We start from the raw sequence: 22,696 nt of genomic DNA, 5'->3' as shown, positions 1-22,696 counted from the left end.
TTGGGTTTAATCAGAAAACAGGCAACTTGATTGAAAGCAAACTTCTCATGCAATCAACTTACATCATTAGGGTCTACATGAGCCAAATCCCATGTACCCATGGATACACTTGATGATGGAGTCCTTATAGGCATGCTTGACTTTCTATCTGGATGGATGATATCGTAGTTGGTCACATTGGGTCATAAGATTACCTGATGTCCTATAGTTAGGCCTTCATTCACCATCAAAGCCCAGTAGTAAGCAGGATCTGATAGCAGTAGAACCAACAAAATCCAAATAGCATTGTACTTCTTTTGTGGTGACAGAAGTACTACACAGATGCCTAGGGTACTGGACACTCTAAGAAACTTCACTGAGATGCACTGTATTTATCTCCCACCTTGCAAAAGGTGTGTCTTACCTACAGAGCTGAAGTGTCTGCTTCTTTGTGCTCTCCAGGCCCTGTTAATGTGATTTAGTCAACTGATTTAGCAAAATTAGTTTGCTGTCTTTTAGAATAGGGATATTTGGGGGAATCAAGGTCTTCCTGGTACAGAGCTGGCGAACAGAGGTATGCCTAAGTTAGAACAGTAAATGAAAACTCTTATCCCTTCTAGGTAATAGCAAAATGCTTCCAGTGGTTTCTGTTCCTCAGAGAGTGAAACCAGTAGATGCATGACTCCAGGGACTGTAATCATGAGCATTTATCTAACACAACAGTTAAAAATGGAATTACCACCTGACTAAAATAATCCACTGTCATTTTCCAAGACCCATCTAATTTTGCACCTATCAGACAGAGGAAATTAATGGTGTTTTGATTGGAGTCATCAACCTGCAAGGTCTTTGGTAGAAACACTAATCTTTGCAGCCTCCCCTAAAGATATGTTACTATCGTTGACTTTTCTATTTTGAAACAGTTGTTCAGTTGGATTCTATTGGCCTTTTATATCACAATGGCCCTCACTTCATGGGTCAGAGAGCCAATATGGGGGGGATCTTTTCCAACTATCTCTCTGAAACTGCTGATATAGAATAGTTTTGGAATTCCTCTGGGCCTCCAGTGGCATGGACAAAAGCCAAAACATGATTTTTCACATGAGATGGACCTACAGTGGTACTCTTGAACCCAAGAAACTGGTATTAGCTCAAAGTCTTCATCAAGCTTCCCTGAATGTGGTATTTCCCTTTCCCCAGTATCCAGTTACCTTGGGAAATCGCCACAGATCCTTTTGGAGAAGGCAAGAGAAATAGTTACATTACACTCATGTAGAATAGCAGAGTCCTTCCTCAAAGGCGAGTAGCATATCCTTCAATCAAAGGGCTTTAGATCATTAAACCCAAGCCCAGCGTTAGGTGATGATCTGTAACTATCATAGTGGCTCAAGTCGTGACTTTTTTTTATTTTTTATTTTTGCCAGAACTGGAGAGTGTTTTTGGTTTTTGTCTTGCTTTGTTTTGTTTCTTATGTTTCGCTGGTTAAACAAATCAAGTAAGACTTTAGTGGGCTGCCTTTAACTTTTTAGGGCCCTACACTGTGGGAGTCTGCCATGGTTACTACTTGAGACAGTCACTACAGTTACTACTGTTACTGCCTGAGACGTCATTACAAGACTGAATGAAGGGAGGAACATAAAAATGAAAACTTAAGACAAAAGAAACTGTTTTAAAGGAAGAGGCCATGGGAAGAAGAAGAGAGCTCCCTGCTTCTAGTGAGCAAAGGCAGCCCCCGAGCTTCCACAGCCCCTCCTATTTATTGGGTAACAAGAGGAGGGAGGAGGAGGTAACGACTGGTCAGCTGCTTAACCGATCACAGGTTCATATTGTTACTAACAGGCTTCAGATGTACCTATTCACAAGAAACACTATGCTTGGGGCGTGACTGCCCTCAGCATTCCTTCTGGGTGGCAGATGCAGTTTGTCAGTTTGCCAACATTCTGCATTTATAAGAAACAGTTTACTGGTTACTCATATAGCCTCCAGTAGTATACTGAGTTGATCACGACCCTCATTCTTTCGGCCTGTAACACTACACCATGAGTTCTTGCCTCAGACAGAGCCTACTGAATATTACAATGATCATTCCCACTTCATTTCCGAGGACGAAGTGCCAACGCCTGGCCTCCCACATCTTTGCATTCTTCTTCCTCTCTGAATCAGGCAAACTATTTCAAATTATAGCCTCTCCACCCAGCATTCTTGACTTTCCTCAAAGTAAGGGTAAAGTGTGAGGGCTACAGTTAGAAGTATTTGTGGGAATGAGGCACAAAATAGATGCAATTCAGCGTCCTGTCTTCAGAAATCTTTGAATCCCTTCCTCTACATGATGCCAAGGGATTTGGGGCCCTTAAGTTCCATTTCGCATGGGCCAGCATTTGTTTTAAGTTTGCATTTTGTTAAGAGCCTTGCCAGCTCCTGGAGCTAGCACAGAGAATGCCAAATAATCCCTGGTAAGTGAATCCATATCAAGAAGATCAGCCTGAGCCAAAATTACATTCCCCCTTCCTTGACAAAACACCACACAAAAATCCATTTCCACAGGTATTTCCCCAAATTTTTGATGGTGTCAGTTAACAAGTTTCTGCAATTCTGTACAGGTCCAGGATTTTTACCTACTGTGTCTACTTGTCATGCTCTAGGCCAAACTGATCCCCACCTTCCAGCTAAGTACCCTTGAGGGATGCGGCAAGCAGGAAATTGTAAGCTTTCTCCTGTAAGAAAAGGTGTGAACTGTTTGCACCCGTTGTTTTAGAACTGTTTTGCACCCAGTGTTTTAGAGAGCTTTCAATTTTCTCCCACATCTCTCATACGATTATTCCACTTGTCATAGTCCCGCACCCTATTAATGCCTAACTTCACAAAGTGCAGCAGGGCTGTGAATTCAGCAACCTGCATAATCAATTGCCAACTTTGGTATTTGCAGAACTCAGCCCTACTGCAAGTCATAAGAGTCTTTTACTGTAGTCATAGAAATACTGTCTGTTCATTCTGTATGGAAAAAAGAAAAAGGCACTGGGGCTTCCTTTGTTGACTCTCCCTTTATATTATTCTGTGCAGTTAGAAACAAAATGCTCTATCACACAGCCTGAACATTCCTCACTTCCTTAAAATTAACTGTGACACGTGTTATCCCTTCTCTGAGAGCTTCATCCTCAGTGATCAGATGCTATGAAGTAATGTAAGACATAGGTCTTTACCATTGCAGACCACTGCTGGCTTCCCAGACTAGAGCATGAACAACAACCTCATTGTATTTTGCCCCATCACAGCTCACTAATTTTGAATATCCCACATTTCCTAGAGGATATGGTGTCTACAACTCAACTCTAGTTCCAATTTCTGTATCAGTTAAGAATCTTTGGTTGCAAACAACAGGATCCAACACTGGAAAACTTAAGCCAAAAAATGACTGCACTGGAAAGGTACTGGATAGGATCAAAATCAAATTAAACAATGAGGCTTTGAGAAAGATAGCAATTCGAGCAACATAGGGATTGAGGTAGGTAAAACTCATAAATCACCTCTTTGGGGTACTGCAATTAAAAGAGCTTAGTGACAACTGCCTCCATTGTATAAATCACTCTGCTCACGCTAAAAAATTCCCTGAAGATTGAGTCTAACTAGACTGGTTTGGGTCATATGCTCATCACATGATTTGAGGGCGCGATGGGAGCAACCATCACAGACAGTCCCACCAGGACACAGATGGCAGAGGGGTAACTCCCTGAAGGAAAATGGGGGTCATTTCATTAAAATGAGGGGAGAGGATCCAGGGGAGATAAAACCAACTGATATCTTTTACAATACCACTGAGTGAGAATGGCAGCCATGTGGCTTGGTTTCAGCAACAATGAAATCAAGAATGAGAGACAGAGAAACAGAGAGAGGGAGAGATTGATTTCTGCGTCACATGGTAGATAACAGGGTTACCAACATCTCCCAGTGTGGTATCTTGTAGCGCCTCCACCAGAGAACTTCCCATTTCTAGTCTGAAAAATCTCTGCTTGGCCCAGAGATTGGTCACCTTGGGAAGGCAACTGGATCACTCAACTGTGGTGGAGAGGCTGGGTCACATGAACCTATGGCTGGAGTAGGAGTCAAGCAGTTCCCAGAACAGGGAGCACAGGACAGATCTCAGTAATCCCTTGCAGTCTTGCTCTCTTGGTCTTCAGTTTCAACTTCTGTAAAATGGAGGGATAACATCCAGAGATGTTAAGGAGCAACTGGGGGCATGTGGGACAGCACATCTGGGCTCTGAGATGTGATGTGCTTGTTGTTAATGATAAACTGTCTAATATTTCCCCTTCTTTGCAGTGACCTCAAGGTGGTGACTTCCTTTGTGAGACATAATATTCCTTAGGGATTATCAGATTTAAGATCTGCCCCCTCTCCAGCCCCAGTTTACAGATCAGAAAAGAGAGAGCCAGAAGTCCAAGGTCACACAAGAAGCAAATCCCATTCCTGAGTCCCTTTGAGTGAGAAGAGCTGTTCAGCTCAAATAAGGGCCAAGCAGGGTGTTTACACTGGGACATAGGAGTGCAAGAGACTCCAGGTGACTCATACAGTACTTTTTGAAGCCCCCAAGAGTGAAGATAGCCTAGCAAATAATAGTCATCCTCCACACATCCTTGTCACTATAATCTGCAAAGTGGTTTCACATACATTATCTCATATACTTCTCACAACAACCCCACAAGACAACAGCAACAATAATAAAATAGTAGTATCACCACTGAACACATAAAAAAACCAAGATGCATGGTCAGACAGTTAAAAAGTAGCAGATCAGGGATTCAAACTCAGGCTTTTTAATACCAGATTGTACTCACTCAGCACCACTTTCTACTATTATCACTTTGGTAAACTTAACTCCCCAGGCACCACTGAAGGTAGCTTTGAAGTGTGGGTCCTATAATAAGTTTCTTCTATCTGAAGGCAGCCCTGAGGTGCTGGCTGGGATGGTCCTCACTACCAGACCTCATACTTCAGGCCAGTCCGGCCCTGCCTGCCGGTGTGGAAAGAATTATCCAGGAAGTTAGTAAGTTGAGAAGATAATCTTATAAGACAGGAGTCTTTGAGAAGGGGAGGGTGGGGCACAGGGGAGTGTCTTTCAGAATCCTGTCTGCTAGAAAGGAGAGAAGGACAAGGGCAGTTATAGGCTGGTATTTAACCTCGTTCAGAAGGGCAGGGTTCAGAACCCTCAGGAAATTCATTCATTCAAGAGAAAGAATTGCACACACCTTCGTTTTTGAAGTCACATCTGGGTTCAAATATTGGCCCTGCCACTCATCAGTTGTGTGACCTTAGATTGGACCTGTTGACCTCTAAGGGGTATTGTATCAGGACCAACCTCCAACTGGTATCCAACCCCCACCCCACCTCCCCGCCATCTTTTCCTACCTACCTAGATCAATAAGGAATCTTTCAGGTACAAGTGAAAGAGACCCAACAAAGTGACTTAAGTACAGGTGGATCCAGAGGTTCCACTGAAGTCATCATGACATTTTTCCCTGCTTCTATCTCTGCTCTGTGTTTTTGTGTTGGCTTCAGACAGTAAGTTATTTAAAATATTTGAATAAAATGGGAGAATATGAGGGATGCCATGCGGTGCAGAGGAAAGAATGTAGTTAAGGCCAGAAAGAATTGAGCTTGAATATTTGCTACTTATGAGGTGTTTGATCTTGGTTGGGTTTCTTTGTCTCTCTGAGCCTGTTTCTTCACTTACCTTAGTTTAATAACATCCACACCTCAGAGTGTTATGGTCAAGTTCAAGTAAGATAATATATATGAAAATGCCTGGCACAAGGTTAAATATTAAAGCAGAAAAAAAAAAAAATGCAAAGGAAGGAAATAGAGCTCAGCAGCCTCTACCAGGGCTCTTGTTTTCCTCTGGAGGGCAAAGCAATTCCAAGTAGAGGGCACTGGGAAAGGAAGGGGTTTGCTTATCTAAGAGACTCACTCTTAAACTTGAGGCCTTGGCGTCTCAGAGTGAACACTGGAGTCTAGAAGCCTAAGTTTGAATCCAGACTTGACACTGCCAAGCCTTGGGCCTCCATTGGATCATTCATCAGAACAAGATGCTGGCTGGGATAAATACTCATGGGCTAAGAGTAACCATCCCTTACATCTGCATAGGCCTAGGTAGTTTCCAAGGGGCCTTCCCATCCATGATCTTGGAAGCTTCTAAAACAGCCCAGCGAAGTTAGAAGACAAAAAGGCTTGTTTGTTTATTCAAGTATAAAATACATATGGGAAAAAAAAGCAGATCCTAAGGGTTCACACTGATAAATTTTCTCAACATGAACACACTTGTGAAACAAGCACTCAAATAAAGAATTAGAACTTGAGTAGCACTGTAGTCCCTCCTCATACTCGCATCCAGTCACCACCCCACAACCAACAAAGGTAAATGGTGCCCTGACTTTTAACATCATAGAGTAGGTTTTCTTGATTCTGAACTGTATATAAATAGAATTGCACAGTATGTACTACTTTGTGTCTGGCTTTTTTACTGTGGCAAAATACATACGTAATTTACCATTTTAACCATTTTTAAAAGTAAAGTTCTGTGGCATTAAGTACACTCACATTGTTGTGTAAGAACATGTCTCCAGAGCTTCTTCATCTTCCTCAACTGAAACTCTGTGCCCATTAAACACTAACTCCCCATCCCTCTCTCCCTCCCTCTGCCAACCGCCATCCTACTTTGTCTCTATGAAGAGACCTTGCTACTCTAGGTACCTTATCTAAGTGCAATCATGTATTTGTCCTTTTGTGACTGGTTTATTTCACTTAGCATAATGTTCTAAAGGTTCATCCATGGTATAGCATGTGTCAGAATTTCCTCCTCCTTAAGGCTGAATAATATTCCATTGTATGTGTAGGCCCTATTTTGCTTATTCATTCATCCATCGATGGATGTGTCTAGCTTCATTTAAATATTTGAAAGATACAGCCATATTGTTGCACGTAGTGAGAGACTGAATGTAAAAATGGACAATCCCAGAATATATATAAAAATAGAACTTTGACCCACAACCTGCAGTAACCTGCCCAGGAAACCAACCCCATATCTACAATAAATAGCCCAGGTTGCCAGCCTGCTACAAGTCAGACTTGCAGGAAGCCAGATTGCTATCTCCAGTGGCAATCTAGGAAGCTAAACAATAACTTCTGTAACAATCAAGTCAAAATGGTCAGGACTTGATTAATAACTGACAGCTTCCCCAATTTTTGTCCCCACTTCCAATTTAGGATCAAACAGAGAAACCAAATATGCACCCCTAAATCAATCACATAGGATGTCCTGCATCTAGTTAGCCCTCCTACAACCTTCCCAGACCAATAGCTTCCAACAGGGCATCCCTGAAGCCTTCCTTTTTTTCTACTATAGAGCTTTCCCATTCCTTTACCTGCCTTTGAGTTTCTGCCAAAATGCAGGTAACAGTGGCTGACTTCTTTGCTGTAGCAAGCTCACAATACCCTTTTGCTTATTTCCACAGTAGCTAAAGGTAGCTCATTCTCATTATTGTATAGTATTCCACTATGCAAATCTACGTAATTTATTTATGCTGCCACTGGGTATCTGGATGGTTTCTGGTATGGCAAAATTATAAATGCCATTATGAATATTCTAGTACATGTCTTGTGGTAAAAACGCATACATTTCTGTTGAGAAAATACCTAGGGAAGGAATTGCTAGGTCACGGGTATATTCACCAGTACTCAAGAGTTCCAGTTGCTCCACATCCTCACCAGTACCTGGTATTTCTATTTCTTCCATTTTAGTTATTATCGTGGGTACATGGTAGTAATGCATTAAGGTTTTAATCTGTATAGTTGTCCCTTGGTATCTGTAGTGAATTGGTTCCAGGAACTTTGATGGATACCAAAATCTGCATGCAGATGCTTAAGTCCTTGATATGAAATGTCCTAGTATTTGCATATAACCTACACACATCCTTCTGTATAATTTAAATCATTTCTAGATTATTTATAATACCTAATACTATGCTATGCAAAATACATAATGTAAATGCTATGCAAATTACTGTTATCCTGTATTGTTTAAGGAATAATAAGAAGAAAAACAGATACAATTTTTTTTTTTTTTTTGAGACGGAGTCTTGCTCTGTCACCCAGGCTGGAGTGCAGTGGCGCAGTCTTGGCTCACTGCAACCTCCGCCTCCCGGGTTCAAGCAATTCTCCTGCCTCAGCCTCCCAAGTAGTTGGAATTACAGGCATGCCACCACACCCAGCTAATTTTTGTATTTTTAGTAGAGACAGGGTCTCACTATGTTGGTCAAGCTGGCCTTGAACTCCTGACCTCAAATGATCCAGCAGTCTCAGCCTCCCAAAGTGCTGGGATTACAGGCGTGAGCCACTGTGCTGGGCCATTTTTCTTTTCCTAATATTTTTGATCTGTGATTGGTTGATGTAGAATCCATGGATGCGGAGGGCTGGCTGTATTTTCCTGATGACTGAAGTTGAGCACTATTTCGTGAATGCATAGTTTCAAAATGCATAAATCATGCCAGTTCCTTGCTTAAAACCTTTTGACGGCTCTCCATCTCATCAGCAGTAACACCCAAACCCCTTCCCATGGACCAAAAGGCCCTGAACATTCTTGCCTTCACCCACCTTGTACATGCTGTTCCAGCAGAGAAGAATCCTTCCATTCTTCCAACAAGCCAAACTTTTGTTCTTATCTCAGGGTCTTTGTTCTTGCTGTTCCCTCAGCCTGGCTGGCTCCTTCTTGTCATGCAGGTCTCATCATAAACATCGTTCCTCGACCGGGCACGGTGGCTCACGCCCGTAATCCCAGCACTTTCGGAGGCCGAGGTGGGCAGATCACGAGGTCAGGAGATCAAGACCATCCTGGCTAACACGGTGAAACCCCGTCCCTACTAAAAATACAAAAAATTAGCTGGGCGTGGTGGCAGACGCCTGTAAACCCAGCTACTTGGGAGGCTGAGGCAGGAGAATAGCGTGAACCCAGGAGGTGGAGCTTGCAGTGAGCCGAGATCGCGCCATTGCACTCCAGCCTGGGTGACAGAGCGAGACTCTGTCTCAAAATAATAATAATAATAATAATAATAATAATAATATAAATAAATAAATAAATAAACATCGTTTCTCCAGAAGCGTTATCATTCTATATAAAGCCATCTCTCCCTACACACACACACACACACACACACACACACACACATGCACAGGTTACTTTCAATCCCATTACCCTGTTCTTTTCTTTTTGATGTACTTCATCATTCTCTGAAATTACCATGTGTTTACATGTTATATAGAATTTCTGTGAAAACAACAGCCACAGATCTAAACTAATCTTGAAAAAGTGACTCAAAAATCACAATCATCACTGCCATTGACGATGTGGTTTTCTGAAATGGAGAACAACTCTTAGTAAAGGTCCAAACAAAACAAACTACAAGTGACTCTCCATTCTTCGTAGTTCATTCTTTAGAAAAAAAAAAACACCCAGTAAAACCATATAAAAAGTACTTTGTGTTTACATGTAAATGAACTTTGGTTTAGTATCACATGTTTATAAAAAAAATTTTCACCAAAATCAATAATCAGTGGAACATCTGAATGTTGTGCTGGACACCGGACAGATGTTTGTTATGCAGGAATGTCCCAGAATGCATTGCAGAGCATCTAGCAAACCTGCCCCAGCCCATTAAATGCTGGTAGGGCTTCTCAATTGCTGTCACCACAAAAACACTCTCCTCTGTTTCCAAAACACCCCCTGGTGGGCAGTACTGCACACTGTAAAAGTCCGTCTGTCTATAGAAAGGGTACACTATCATGTACCTAAGAGTGTGTGTGAGAAAAGAAATGAAGTCATCTAAATGGCTCTGCATTGTGCCTGGCAGAGATAGTAAGTGCTTAATAAATATAAACTTATTTCATCCCTCCTTCTTTCTTTCATCTGGCCACAGGTTCTCAGTGTGACCAATAAGGAACATCTGTCATCAACCCTGGCCACAGGAAGGAAGGTACACCAAATATTTCAAGGAGTGAGGTGAGTAAATTAGATAAACACACTTATCACCCCACTCCAAGAAAGGCCCACAGAATAACACGACAGTTATTCATACAGACTGTGGAACTATTCTATTAAATACTGTATAGCAATTTGACTCAAGAGAACTACACTTACTTTTCAATGTAACTCTATTCCCTCTCTGCTGTGGGGTCAAATTTTAAGACTGAAAAAAAAACCCAGGGTCAGGCTGGAGAACCATTCCTGGATAATAATGGGCCATAACAGGGCAGGAACCTACTGCTCCACCTCTGAATGCTGGGCCACGTCTGGCCTGGCTTCATGCAGCAGCAGGTGGGAATGAAGGATTCCAAGGTGATCGACATCTCACACTAGAGGCTTTATACAGGCGGGTTCTTCTGTCCAGGATGCCTTCTCCCCCTCACTTCCTACTCTTTATTAACCTAGCCATCTCTTCTTCACTTTTAAAGTTTCAAGGTATATTGTCTCCTCTAGAAGAGTTTCCTTGGACATCCCTGCAGAACCGTCACTCCCTCTTCTGTGTATCCACAGGCCCTGTAACTTCTTCTACCATGGTATGTTCAATGTTGTGTGTTTTTGTGCTTGGTTAACTCCCCAAATGCTCTGCAAGAACTGTGTCTGGTTCATCTTTATATTCCTGACAACTGGTTCAGTACCCTGACACACAACAGAAGCCCAAGAAAAGTTTACCTACCTCTCTCCCCAGCTTTGGATCTTAGAATAAACACACCACAGAGTCGATGTCACAAAGATTGTTCACAGCACCATTATCCAGGCTATATATGGAGGTTCTCATTAATAAGGGTTTGTGGTCCAAAGGACAGTTTATTTAAAACAAAGGTGATGAGGTATAGGAAGAAGAAAGGAAGGAGAACAACAATTCTAACATAAAAACACAGGAAGCATCTCAAACTTAAAAAAAAAAAAAAGGAGTGGGGACAATGGAGGAAGCTACGTCTCATACTTATACAAACTGCTGACCTCAATTGATTACTTACATCCAAACCTTACAAAATAGCATTTCAAGTCAGCACTTAAGCCAGTGTTATTAGATTTTCTTACAAAAAGTTAAAGCTACAAACTTCACATTTTTAAACTGTACATAGCAACAGCATTTAAGCTTTTTTTTTTTTTTTTCCAAGTTGGTCCGAGTGCAAGCTGGTAAAAGAATTTTTTTCCAAACACAAACAAGAACATGTATTCCAAAGACAATGAATATAATACTGATGAAAACATAAACATAGTGCTTAAGAAAAGATGGGGTGAGGTGGAGATGTAGATTGGGCAGGAACAAATTTCTAGTAAATAAGGAGCTGCAATCTTTAGAGGCAACATGGTATGCCAGAAAGGACACTGGAGTAAGAATCAGAAGACCTGGATTTGAATCCTGGCTCTGCCATATTCTAGCCACATGACCTTGAGCAACAGACTTTACCTCTCCGAGCCTCAATTTTCACATCTGTAAAATGAGGATAATAATACCTGTAGATCTCCCAGCACTATTAAGTTTCTATAGATATAGGGCTATTCAGATTATCTACTTCTTCTTTTTTTTTTTTTTTGAGACAGGGTCTCATTCTGTCATGCAGGCTGGAGTGCAGTGGTGAGACCATGGCTCACTGCAGCCTCGACCTCCCTGGGCTCAGGTGATCCTCCCACCTCAGCCTCCTGACCAGCTGGGACTACTACCGGTGTGTGCCACCAAGCCCAACTAATTTTTTTTTTTTGTAGAGATGGGACTTCGCCATGTTGCTCAGGCTGGTATCTATTTCTTCTTGAATGAATTTTGGTACTTTTTATTTTTCAAGGAATTTGTTTATTTTGTTGAAGTTGTTAAATTTATTAGCAAAAAATTATTCATAATATTCTATTGGCTTTTTAATACCCATAGGATGTATCATGATGTCACTTCTCTCATTCCTGATATTGAAAAGACTTACTGAGTTTTAAATGGTATAAATTTCTGGCATCTGGCAGGTGCTAAATGTTTCCTGGATCGAAATCTATAGTCTCAAGGAGTTAAGGCTACAATTCTCAAGTTGCTTCAGATGACTGGTTCTATTTATCAATACGTCTATTGATCTACTCATCCACTCATCCATGCATCCTCCCACCCTTCCTCTTCCCCGTCAAACATTCACCCATCCAATTGGTGGCTAGGGAAAAAGGACAAAAAAGAAAAAAAAAAAAAGGAAATTCAAAATTTCTGCTTCGAAATTACTGATGGAGCAATTAAGATATTTTTAAAGAATTCTGAGATTTTTGGCCGGGCACGGTGGCTCACACCTGTAATCCCAGCACTTTGGGAGGCCAAGGCAGGTGGATCACAAGGTCAGGAGTTCAAGACCCACCTGGCTAATATGGTGAAACCCCATCTCTACTAAAAATACAAAAATTAGCCAGGCGTGGTGGAGCAGCGCCTGTAGTTCCAGCTACTTGGGAGGCTGAGGCAGGAGAATTGCTTGAACCCAGGAGATGGAGGTTGCAGTGAGCTGAGATGGCACCACTGCACTCCAGCCTGGGCGACAGAGCAAGACTCCATCTCAAAAAAAAAAAAAAAAAAGATTTCTGAAATTTTTTTTTTTTTTTTTTTAAGACAGAATCAGGTCATTGTTCTTGAAAGCAGAGAACAAACGAGGACCTCAAATTTCCCTGGAAGCTCGAGTTGCAAATGCTCAAGCAATGACTGAAGCCCAAGGCTCAAGGAAAGCAAGCTGATATATCTTAAATTTAGTATTTAACAACAACAACAAAAAACTAGGACTTGCTCCTTTGCCTTTCTGTCACTAGAAAACAAATATACCTTGTCAGGAAATTTCTCTGATCCAAAACAAACTGACTTCTGGCCAAAAGGCTCCATCAAGCTGGTAAGCAATAGACTTTGTTGGATCAGCAAGCTGGGTGCACACATGCCTGAAACAAAACAAACTCCAGATCAAAGTTCATGACTCAAGAATGGTTATGGGGAAACTGAACTTTCTTTTATTTGGATCTAGCTTAGGAAGGGAGAAAATGGGCTTTCTCCTCCTGTCTGGCCAAGTGCAAAGTTCTTTGTTTAAAAAAGAAAGAGAGGCCAGGAGCGGTGGCTCATGCCTATAATCCCAGCACTGTGGGAGGCCAAGGCGGGTGGATTACCTGAGGTCAGGAGTTCAAGACCAGCCTGACTGACATGGTGAAACCCCATCTCTACTACAAATACAAAAAAAAAAAAAAAAAATCTAGGCATGGTGACAAATGCTGTAATCCCAGCTACGTAGGAGGCTGAGGCAGGAGAATCGCTTGAACCCAGGAGGCGGAGGTTACAGTGAGCCGAGATCGTGCCATTGTACTCCAGCCTGGGCGACAAGAGCGAAAATCCATCTCAAAAAATAAAAAGAGAAAAGAGAGAGAGAGAGAGACAGAACTATTAATTCGCACAGCAAATGGTGCAGGGGTATGCATCGTGGATGCTTTGGTTTTTAAGACTTACTTGGCTATCAGACTTAACTAATTCAGCTGTCTTTCCAACCTAAAAATGCCAGTTAGAGTTAGTCTATGCAAGAAAAGGTGGTCACTTTATTTTAAATAGGCTTGTGACTCTCCTTTTTTGTGTAAATATTGCTCCCCTATAGTGATGCTATGAGTGCTGATTCTATCATTTACTAGCTGCGTGACCTTGGGAAGGAATCACTCTCTGAACTTATTTCTTCATCTACAAAATGGGGATAAAGTAGTTAAGTCATAGGGTTATCATGAAGTTTAGAGCCTACCCAGCTCAGTGCCTGATATATAATAGGTGCTCAACAAATGGTAGCTGCCATTTATTATTCCAGCAAGATCCTCAAATTGTCCTCTGTTTTCAGTATCTGCCACATAGCTATTTCAGTGGCCAAGCCCTGAAGACTAACAACTGCCTCTTGCATTTTTTAAAAACTTGCTTTAATTGCAAATAACAGAACCTGGCCACAGAAGAGGCACATTCTCTGCCTTTCCATTGATTCCCAGGTTTCAGGAGCAAAAGCAATTATGGAGTCAAATTACAGTATCCTGAGGTGCAAGCCAGTCATGGCTCCCCATCTGAGGGAAAGAGGTAAAGTTGCAGGAAGATGGCTCTATGCTGTCTTTTGCAAAGCCCTCTGATCTGCTTCAGGCCCGAAACCTGCCTCCATGGGTGCTTGTCTGCTATATCTGGCAGATGTTGCGAAGCTCAAGGACTTGCTGAAACTGAATGATCTGGCTCGTCTAGGCAATCTTTTTACAGCCAGGTCATACCTACTGAAGAGACAAGGCAAGAGCAAGTTTCTGTCAGCAAGGTTCCCTGGAATAATTAACCAAGACTGACACAGGTCTCTTCCCCCAAAGAAGGGGCTGCATGGTTCGGTGGCCTGGGAGTGAGGACCCTGAATTCTAGTCCGAGCTTTTATGCTAACTTGCTTTGTGATTTTTGCCATTCCCCTCTACACCTCAGTTTTCTGATCATCCGTACAAGAGGGTCAGACCAGGTGATCTCTATAGTCCCTTCCAGCTCTGACATTCTGTGTGTTCAGGTTGAGCCTCCTGGAGAACAAATCTTAGTCTAATATTCATTTACCCTTTCCAGGCTGCTTAGCAGTGAAAGAGAAAAGAAAACAGTCACATATTTGAATGTGAGTCACAAAAGCAATCCCTTCTACCCCTGTGTGTAAGGAATGTGGAGCAAAATGCCACGTGTATGATTTTTACATGAACAATGAGAGCTTTGAAAATGCTTTTCCTTTATGGACTGAACACAGCCCTGTGTTTGCTGAGAGTTCCTGGTAGACCTATCCCCTCAGTGGATCATGTCTCCTCTTAAGGCACTGGGCAGTATCTGTGCTGTGACTTTAGGCAGTTGAGAGAGCGGAGATGGATGAAAGGCATTGAAAGAGCAAAGGCCAATTTGCAAAGAGGGTACCAGGCTTCTCCTGGGACTCAAAGAGTAAACACAAACTCTCAAAGCTTTCCCTTGGACATCACCAGTAGCTCCAGAAGCCAGTGATGACCACACAAGGCTGAAACCATGGTAAAAGAACTATCCCAAACCTAATTTTTAAATGCAGCCCTGCAAAGTGGGAGGTTGGCTCCTGGGATTCAGTGACCCCCTAACAGCCTCCCGGTGTCCTCTGCCCTCATGTTCCACAGTACCATAATCTTACAGAAGAGGCAAACTGTTTAAAACTGTACCTGTACAGAGATGCCACCACACTGAGTGGGGAATCTATTTATAATTTATATATATATATGCATATTTATATATATTTTAAAAGTCTTCCAGAAAGAACAATTGAAAGCTATTGGGAGAAGAAAAACAAACAGACAATGTAAAACTTTCCCAGCTATCACTCAACTAGGAGTCTCTGTTCCTGGGGTTTAAAACTCTGAGTTAAAAGCGCCAATATAAATCCTTTGAAATAATATACCTGACCAACGTACATACACACATCAAGATGGCACGCTGGCTGTCAAGAGAGCCCTTCCCACTGGCGCACATTCCTGAGTTCACAAAGGTGCTGTGGAGAGACGACAGAGTAGAAGTGCTGGCTAACAAATGTGAGGCAAGCCATCCAGAATTCACCCAAAGCCTGGGTGGAGCTGGGGCCCTCACAGCCTGGCCTTGCTCAAAAGTTTTGCTGCCGTCTCTTCTTAGCCTCAATGGCATCCAGGATGGGCTGCCGCTTGGACTGGTACTTCTGCCGGATCTCTTCAATCTCCTGCTCCATCATGGGGTCCAGGGCCAAGAGCCTCTTCTGAAGGTCCTCCACTGTCCAACTCTTAAGCTAGAAGAGAAGTGGAAAGTATAGTCACAACAAAGCTTACGTCGGTGGCAGAACAGTGGAGAAGCCCAGCCCTCCCAGGCACCCAGAGGGAAGGGAGACAGGAGGAAGACACTGTGGTCAGATCACAGGTTGGGTGGTGGTGGTTGGAAAGTGACAATTCATTCCAAAGAAAGGCATACCTTGAAGCTTGTCTGCGATAATGTATCCCCGGGAGAGTTCTAAGTGCTAACCGCTTTGATTTAATGTGCCTTGACCAAGAACTTAGTGAATAATACTCTTACCTCCCCTATCTTTTAAATTAATTAAATATAGATTCACTGTTAGGGCATTAACGGTAACTTGCTGTATGTGAAATAATGGTTGCCTCTCCGTTTTTGTTCTGTCCACAAGATGAGCATCTATCTGGACAGCACCTTTCCCACTTTCAGGATACAACACCATAGAAGATAGATGCTGACGAGGCGCAGATGCCATCCCCTAACCTTGCCTTCCCACACCCCCAATGTCTTGGCACTGCCATATTATCATCACCAGCATTTACTTGAGGCTACTATATGCCAGGTAACACTCTAAGCCCCTTGGGAATACAGATGCAACCCTTGGCAGGGGTTGGGTGTAAGGGTGGGTAGTTGGAAAAACCTCAAACTTCTGAGATTAATTTCTATCATCCAGAGGGAAAAGAGTTGATATATAAATTAATAATAATGGCTGGCATTTAGTGCTTTGTATGCACCAGACACTGAATGCTTTACATATATGGATTCTTTTAATCCTCACAGCAACCCATGCTACGAGGACATTATTATCCAAATGTTACAGATGAACAGCCCAAGGAGGAGGGTAGCTAAGTAACCTGCCCAGTGTCTCCCAACTAGTAAGTGGCAGAGTCAAGACTCAAATCCGGCCAGGCGTGGTGGCTCAAGCCTGTAATCCCAGCACTTTGGGAGGCCGAGACGGGCGGATCACGAGGTCAGGAGATCGAGACCATGCTGTCTACCACGGTGAAACCCCGTCTCTGCTAAAAAAAAAAATACAAAAAACTAGCCGGGCGAGGTGGCGAGTGCCTATAGTCCCAGCTACTCGGGAGGCTGAGGCAGGAGAATGGCGTAAACCCAGGAAGCGGAGCTTGCAGTGAGCTGAGATCTGGCCACTATACTCCAGCCTGGGCGACAGAGCAAGACTCCGTCTCAATAAAAAAAAAAAAAAAAAGACTCAAATCCAGGCAGCGTGGCTCTAGAGTCCATGCTCTTAACCAGTGTTGCAGAAGAGCTGACTAGCAAAGCACAGGTTTTAGAACTAACTCAACCTTTGTTTAAAACGTGGTTCTGCCTGTTGCAGATGCCATGAGACTGTCAAGTTACCAATCTCTCCAGGCCTTCCCCATCTACAGAAGTGGGACAGCAGTGCCTCATCACATGTATTATAAGAATTAAATGAAATCATGCTGTAAAGTTCTCAGCACAGTACCTGGTGCACTGTGTGTGTAAAGACAGCAATGGGTGTTACAAGCCTCTCTCTTCATAAAAGCCCATGGGTGCACCAGTGTTCAACCTGTGTCTGCAGCTGTGGGGCAAGGGGCTCTGCTGCCATGTGTGTGGAGTGTTCAATGATTCCAAGCCAGGCCAGTCTTAGCTGTCAGGGGTGGGAATGAATGCTGACATTATCCACAGTGGGTGGTGATACTTTATTCTGTGTGCTCACAACCAGTTTAATAGGTACAGTGTTTCAAGAACTCAAAGTCCTACAAGAGGTCTGTTGTGCCCACATTTAGAAAATCATGATCCTTGGCCCCTTCCTGAGGTCTCCACAGGAAAGCAGTATAGGAGCTGGGTGAAGGGCCCTCTGTCTGTCTACCCTTCCTTGAGTGGGTGGGGTGAGAGCAAGTGTGAAGTGCTACAGTGGCCTCCCTAGAAATGGCCTGTCACCACAGGAATTTTCCTTGGCCTGCTTCAGGGAGGGTGTCTGAGAAGTGAGAAAACCCTAATAGTTCAAGACGAAAGGTTCTTTGTAATGTGAGTATGGAAGACTTGAGAGTGTGGGTAAATGCTGGAAAGTTGGGCTGAAAAAAAAAATGCATCTTTCCAGCCTGTGGTTTTATACTACCTTAGAGGTTGGTGTTCTTGGCCCAAGGACACCCCGAATAGCAATGCTTGCCTAGTCTTTGGCATTTTCAATTCCTTCTGCAAAGAGAGAATTCCCCAAGCCTAATACTAAATGTAACTGGTAGTTAAGAATGTAATCCTTGGGATCACAGGTCCTAAATCCATACTGGCTATGTAACCTTAAACAGTAATTTCACGTCCGGAGCCTCGGTTTCCTCCTTTGGAAAACAGACGATACTAGTTCATTCCTCCACCCTGGGGCTGTACTAAGACTTACATGAGACAATGGTCTGATGGTCTTAGCTCAGAACTTCATATGGTATGTGTTGGGCAGATAAATATTCCATAAGTGGAAGTTATCACTGTTGTTATTGTTGCTATTCTTATTCATATATTATTATTGTATATATGATTGGTCTCTAATTAACCTTAAATAAAGAAGCTGTTTCTGTAACCTCTAATTCAAGCTAGAATCAAATGTGAAAAAGAAAATATTCTACTCTATTCTGTGCTAATGCCTAAGGGCTGGTACATAATACCTGTTAACTTATGTACAGTTTAACAAAATATTTTTCACCCATCTATTTATAAATACTCATTGAACACCTACTATGGGTCAGGTGCTGTTCGAGGCACATAGGTAACTCTAGTGAAAAAAAACAAACAAAAATCAGAGCCCTTGTGAAACTTACATTTTAGTGAAGCAAGGAAAATAGCAATAAACACAGTAAATTAGTAAATTATTATCATACTAGAAGGTGCTCTGGAAAAAAAGAAAATAAAAAATAGCATGAAAGAAGGGGAGCTGGGAATTAGGAGGGTAGACTTGCTTTTCATCTAGCCACTAGGATGAAGAGTAAATTGCAAAATGAAGAAATGTACATTAGTGGAGCTGCACTGACTTTGCAACTTGTTCTGCAACTTTGGGCAAGCCCCTTCTCCTCCTTAGACCTTAATTTCCCCATTTGTAAGAGAGGGCTAACTAGATGATCTCAGAAGTCTTTCCAGACTCAATGTTTCTCAGTGTATGACCTATGGATCACCTGTATCAGAATCACTTGCGAAAAATACAGATTCCTGAGCCCCAACCCAAAGCTACTTAATCAGACTCCCTGGGAGGGGAAGCACAGGATTTTACATTTTGAAGAAGCTATTCACACTAGGCATGGTAGCTCATGCCTGAATCCCAGCACTCTCAGAGACTTAGGTGGGAGGACTGCTTGAGCCCAGGAACTCCAGACCAGCCTGGGCAACATAGTGAGATCCCATCTCTATGGGGGAAAAAAAATTAGCCAGGTGTAGTGGTGCACACCTATAGTCCCAGCTACTTAGGAGGCTGAGATGGGAGGATCGCTTGAGCCCACTCCGAGGCTGCAGTGAGCTGTGACTGAGCCGCTGCACTCCAGTCTGGGCGACAGAGCAAGACCTTGTCTCAAAAATAAATAGATAACAATAAAAATAAACAAAAATAAAGAAGCTATACAGGTATTTCTTATAAATCCTCAAGTTTGATAAACATGATTCTGTATCTTCCTTATTTTTCTGTTAGTAAAATTCTCAGAAAGTATTGCTGCCTGTCTCTGGTCTAAACCTTCTCCTAGGTTTCCGATTTCCAGGCAGCTTTGTTGCCCTTGATTCTAATCTGGGGGCGACAAGTACCCTTGCTTTATCTCAGCCACCTTCAGACTAATTTATGGCTGTCCTAAGAACTTTGGGGCTTAAGTTACATCTGACCTATTAGAACACAGGCAGCCAGGCACTGCTGATAACTCAGTCATATCATCCAGATATGGATTTTTCCAAAAAACAAGCTCAGACAATAGTTTCATGGCGCCAAGTGTAGCATTTCACCTTCCTGGTCCTTGGTGGCATAAATATATTTCAAATGGATATCTTGCAGTAAAATAACTGTGGTGCTACAGTTTTGCTACAGCCAGAATCTTGAAGCAGCAAATTCTCAATCCAGCCAGAAGTCTTTCCAGACTCAATGTTTCTCAGTGTATGACCTATGGATCACCTGTATCAGAATCATTTGCTAAAAATACAGATTCCTGAGCCCCAACCCAAAAACAGCTCAAGCAGCTGGATATTTCAGTCCCTGATTATCTCGTGAAAATCTGTGATATGGTTTGGCTGTGTCCCCACCCAAATCTCATCTTGAATTATAGCTCCCACAATTCCAACATGTTATGGGAGGGACCCGGTGGGAGGTAATTAAATAGCATGGTCAGGTCTTTCCCATGCTAGTCTAATGATAGTAAGTCTGACGAGATCTGATAGTTTTTTTTTTTTGAGACGGAGTCTGGCTGGGTCCCCCAGGCGAGTGCAGTGGCAAGATCTTGGCTCACTACAACCTCTGCCTCCTGGGTTCAAGTGATTGTCCTGCCTCAGCCTCCCAAGTAGTTGGGATTACAGGTGCCTGCAACTGCGCCGGGCTAATTTTTGTATTTTTTTTTTTTTTTAACGATTTCGAGACGGAGTCTCGCTCTGTCGCCCGGGCTGGAGTGTAATGGCCGGATCTCAGCTCACTGCAAGCTCCGCCTCCCGGGTTCACGCCATTCTCCTGCCTCAGCCTCCGGAGTAGCTGGGACTACAGGCGCCCACCACCTCGCCCGGCTAGTTTTTTCTATTTTTTAGTAGAGACGGGGTTTCACCGTGTTAGCCAGGATGGTCTCGATCCCCTGACCTCGTGATCCGCCCATCTCGGCCTCCCAAAATGCTGGGATTACAGGCGTGAGCCACCGCGCCCGGCCTAATTTTTGTATTTTTAAGAGAGAGGGTTTCGCCATGTTGGCCAGGCTGGTCTCAAACTCCTGACCTCAGGTGATCTGCCCACCTCAGCCTCCCAAAGTGCTGGGATTACAGGTGTGAGCCATCGCGCTAATAGAATCTGCAGCTTAACACATCCAAAGCAAAACTCTTGAGTCACATCCCTTCCTCATCACCAAATCTTGTCTCCTTACTCCCCAGTCTTCCCCATCTCAGGAATGGTATCACCATCCTTCCATTTGCTCAAAATCATCCCTGATCCTTCCTTTTCCCTCACCCCCGCCTCCTGCCTTTAGCAGTCCTATCAATTTTGTCCCTGAAACATTGGTATAACTCAAACCCAACCACTTTTTTCCACCTCCATCTACCTTGGTCCAGGCTATCATCATCTCACAGCAACAAACATAATTAAAAATACAGAAATGAATCTAATCACATCAGCCTTAAGTTTCTTTCCTATTGCACTGAGAATAAAATCCAACTCATCAGTGGCTATAAGGGCCTCATATGGCTGGCCCCTGCCTCCCCTCCAACTTTATAACCTATTACTCTCTCCTTTGCTCAGGACCCTACAGCTACACTTTATTTTAGATCCTCAAACAGGCCATACTTTTTCCAGCCTCAGTGGCCTACAGAGTTAATGAATCTTCTGCCTGCATGGTTCAGGCCCTATTCTTCCTTATCCTACAGGTTTTAGTTTAGATGTCAACTGCTCAGAAGATGCAGGCAAGCCTTTTCTGACCATCTTATCTAGAAAGGCTGCCTCCTCTCCACTATTCTCTATCTCAGCCTCTTGTTTTCTTCAAAACAATCATGTACCTTGTAATTATTTTTATTTATTTTCTTTTACTTGTCTCTCTTACTAGGATATAAGTTCTGAAAGGGATTGACCTTGTCTTGTTTACTACGCTAAACACAATACTGGTTGAAGAAATGAATAAATTATCCTTCATTTCTAGTCAAATAAGAACAAAAGCCACTGAAATGAATGAAGCCAGCTTATACAGGGCATCATCATGTGCAGCAAGGTTCTGGATGGGTGCTGAGAAGAGTCAGTGTAGAATGAGAAGTGAGTTCTGCCCTCAAGGAGCTTTTAAACTTAAAAGTTATTCCCCCCAACATTCTTTTGAAATCAAAGGAAATCTCTGTTCACTTAAAGAAAATGTCTGTGTTTTGTACTGTCTGATAAGAAGCAGGGCTCCAGTCCTGGCTCAGTTATCTCTAAAGGCATGTCCATTTAAACTGTTTATTCAAACAAAAAGAACTTCTGTTATAAGAAATACACTTCGGAAGAATGAGATCATCAAAAGAATAAGAGACAGGATCCCACTGGACAAGACAAAGTAAAGGCCAACTCTACAGCCACAGACTTGCTACTGAAGGTGGGTTTTGCTGAAGAGATCAGACCAAGTACAAGGATTTCTGAGTCTCTTTCTGGGAGAGATCACAGTGGAAGAAAACACTAAAATAAGCCTCTTAATCATGGTTATTTAGAAATTCCTTGCCATAATAAGGCTAAGCAACACATCAGGCTTGGGTAAAGGAAGAGGACGGGCTCTGAGCCTGACAGTACTAATGTCTTGTGGGCACTCACTATTATCTAACACCTAGACTTCCCTCACATCACCTTTACCCAGCGTAATGAGGTCTGATGTCTGCCAAAGGATGTCTGAACAAGTAAAAGCAACAACATTTGTGCAGATGAGATTTCTCTTAAAATATGTGATCTTTGGAAATGTGTTGTATTTTAAAGTAGACATATTTTTAAAGTTCAGCCTCACTCTGTTAGCAGGATACAAATGCTGTCTTACTGTTGGATTCTACACATAGATATGGAAGAAGTATGTTAATTACTTCACCATTTGCATCTGTTAGGTGCTGAACTCAGCATTTTATCTGCACTATTTTATTTAATCCATCTGTAAGGTAGGTATCATCATTATCCTTCTTTTAGAGATCAGGTTCACTGAGGATAAGAGTGGGAAAAGAATTTAACCGAAGTAATACAAGGAATTAGAAAAGAC

At 42.6% G+C, this 22,696-nt stretch overlaps 2 protein-coding genes across 2 annotated transcripts in view; both read right to left on the bottom strand.

The window, feature by feature from the left end:
• PI3 (peptidase inhibitor 3) overlaps positions 1-8,880 on the bottom strand; it is an 84,052-nt gene extending 75,172 nt beyond the window's left edge. The window contains exon 1 of the mRNA XM_023227919.2: positions 8,623-8,880. The gene's annotated coding sequence lies outside the window, so the exon portion shown is untranslated. The remainder of the gene's footprint in view (positions 1-8,622) is intronic.
• Positions 8,881-10,826: 1,946 nt separating this feature from the next.
• STK4 (serine/threonine kinase 4) overlaps positions 10,827-22,696 on the bottom strand; it is a 106,956-nt gene continuing 95,086 nt past the window's right edge. Inside the window, exon 11 of the mRNA XM_023228012.3 lies at positions 10,827-15,801. Within this exon, the coding sequence (XP_023083780.1) occupies positions 15,643-15,801 (159 nt within the window). The 3' untranslated portion in view covers positions 10,827-15,642. The remainder of the gene's footprint in view (positions 15,802-22,696) is intronic.

The sequence above is a fragment of the Piliocolobus tephrosceles genome, chromosome 20 (assembly GCF_002776525.5).
Source record: "Piliocolobus tephrosceles isolate RC106 chromosome 20, ASM277652v3, whole genome shotgun sequence".
Taxonomy (NCBI): domain Eukaryota; kingdom Metazoa; phylum Chordata; class Mammalia; order Primates; family Cercopithecidae; genus Piliocolobus; species Piliocolobus tephrosceles.
Note: the sequence above shows the minus strand (reverse complement) of the source record. Positions and strands in the feature narration are given on the sequence as shown.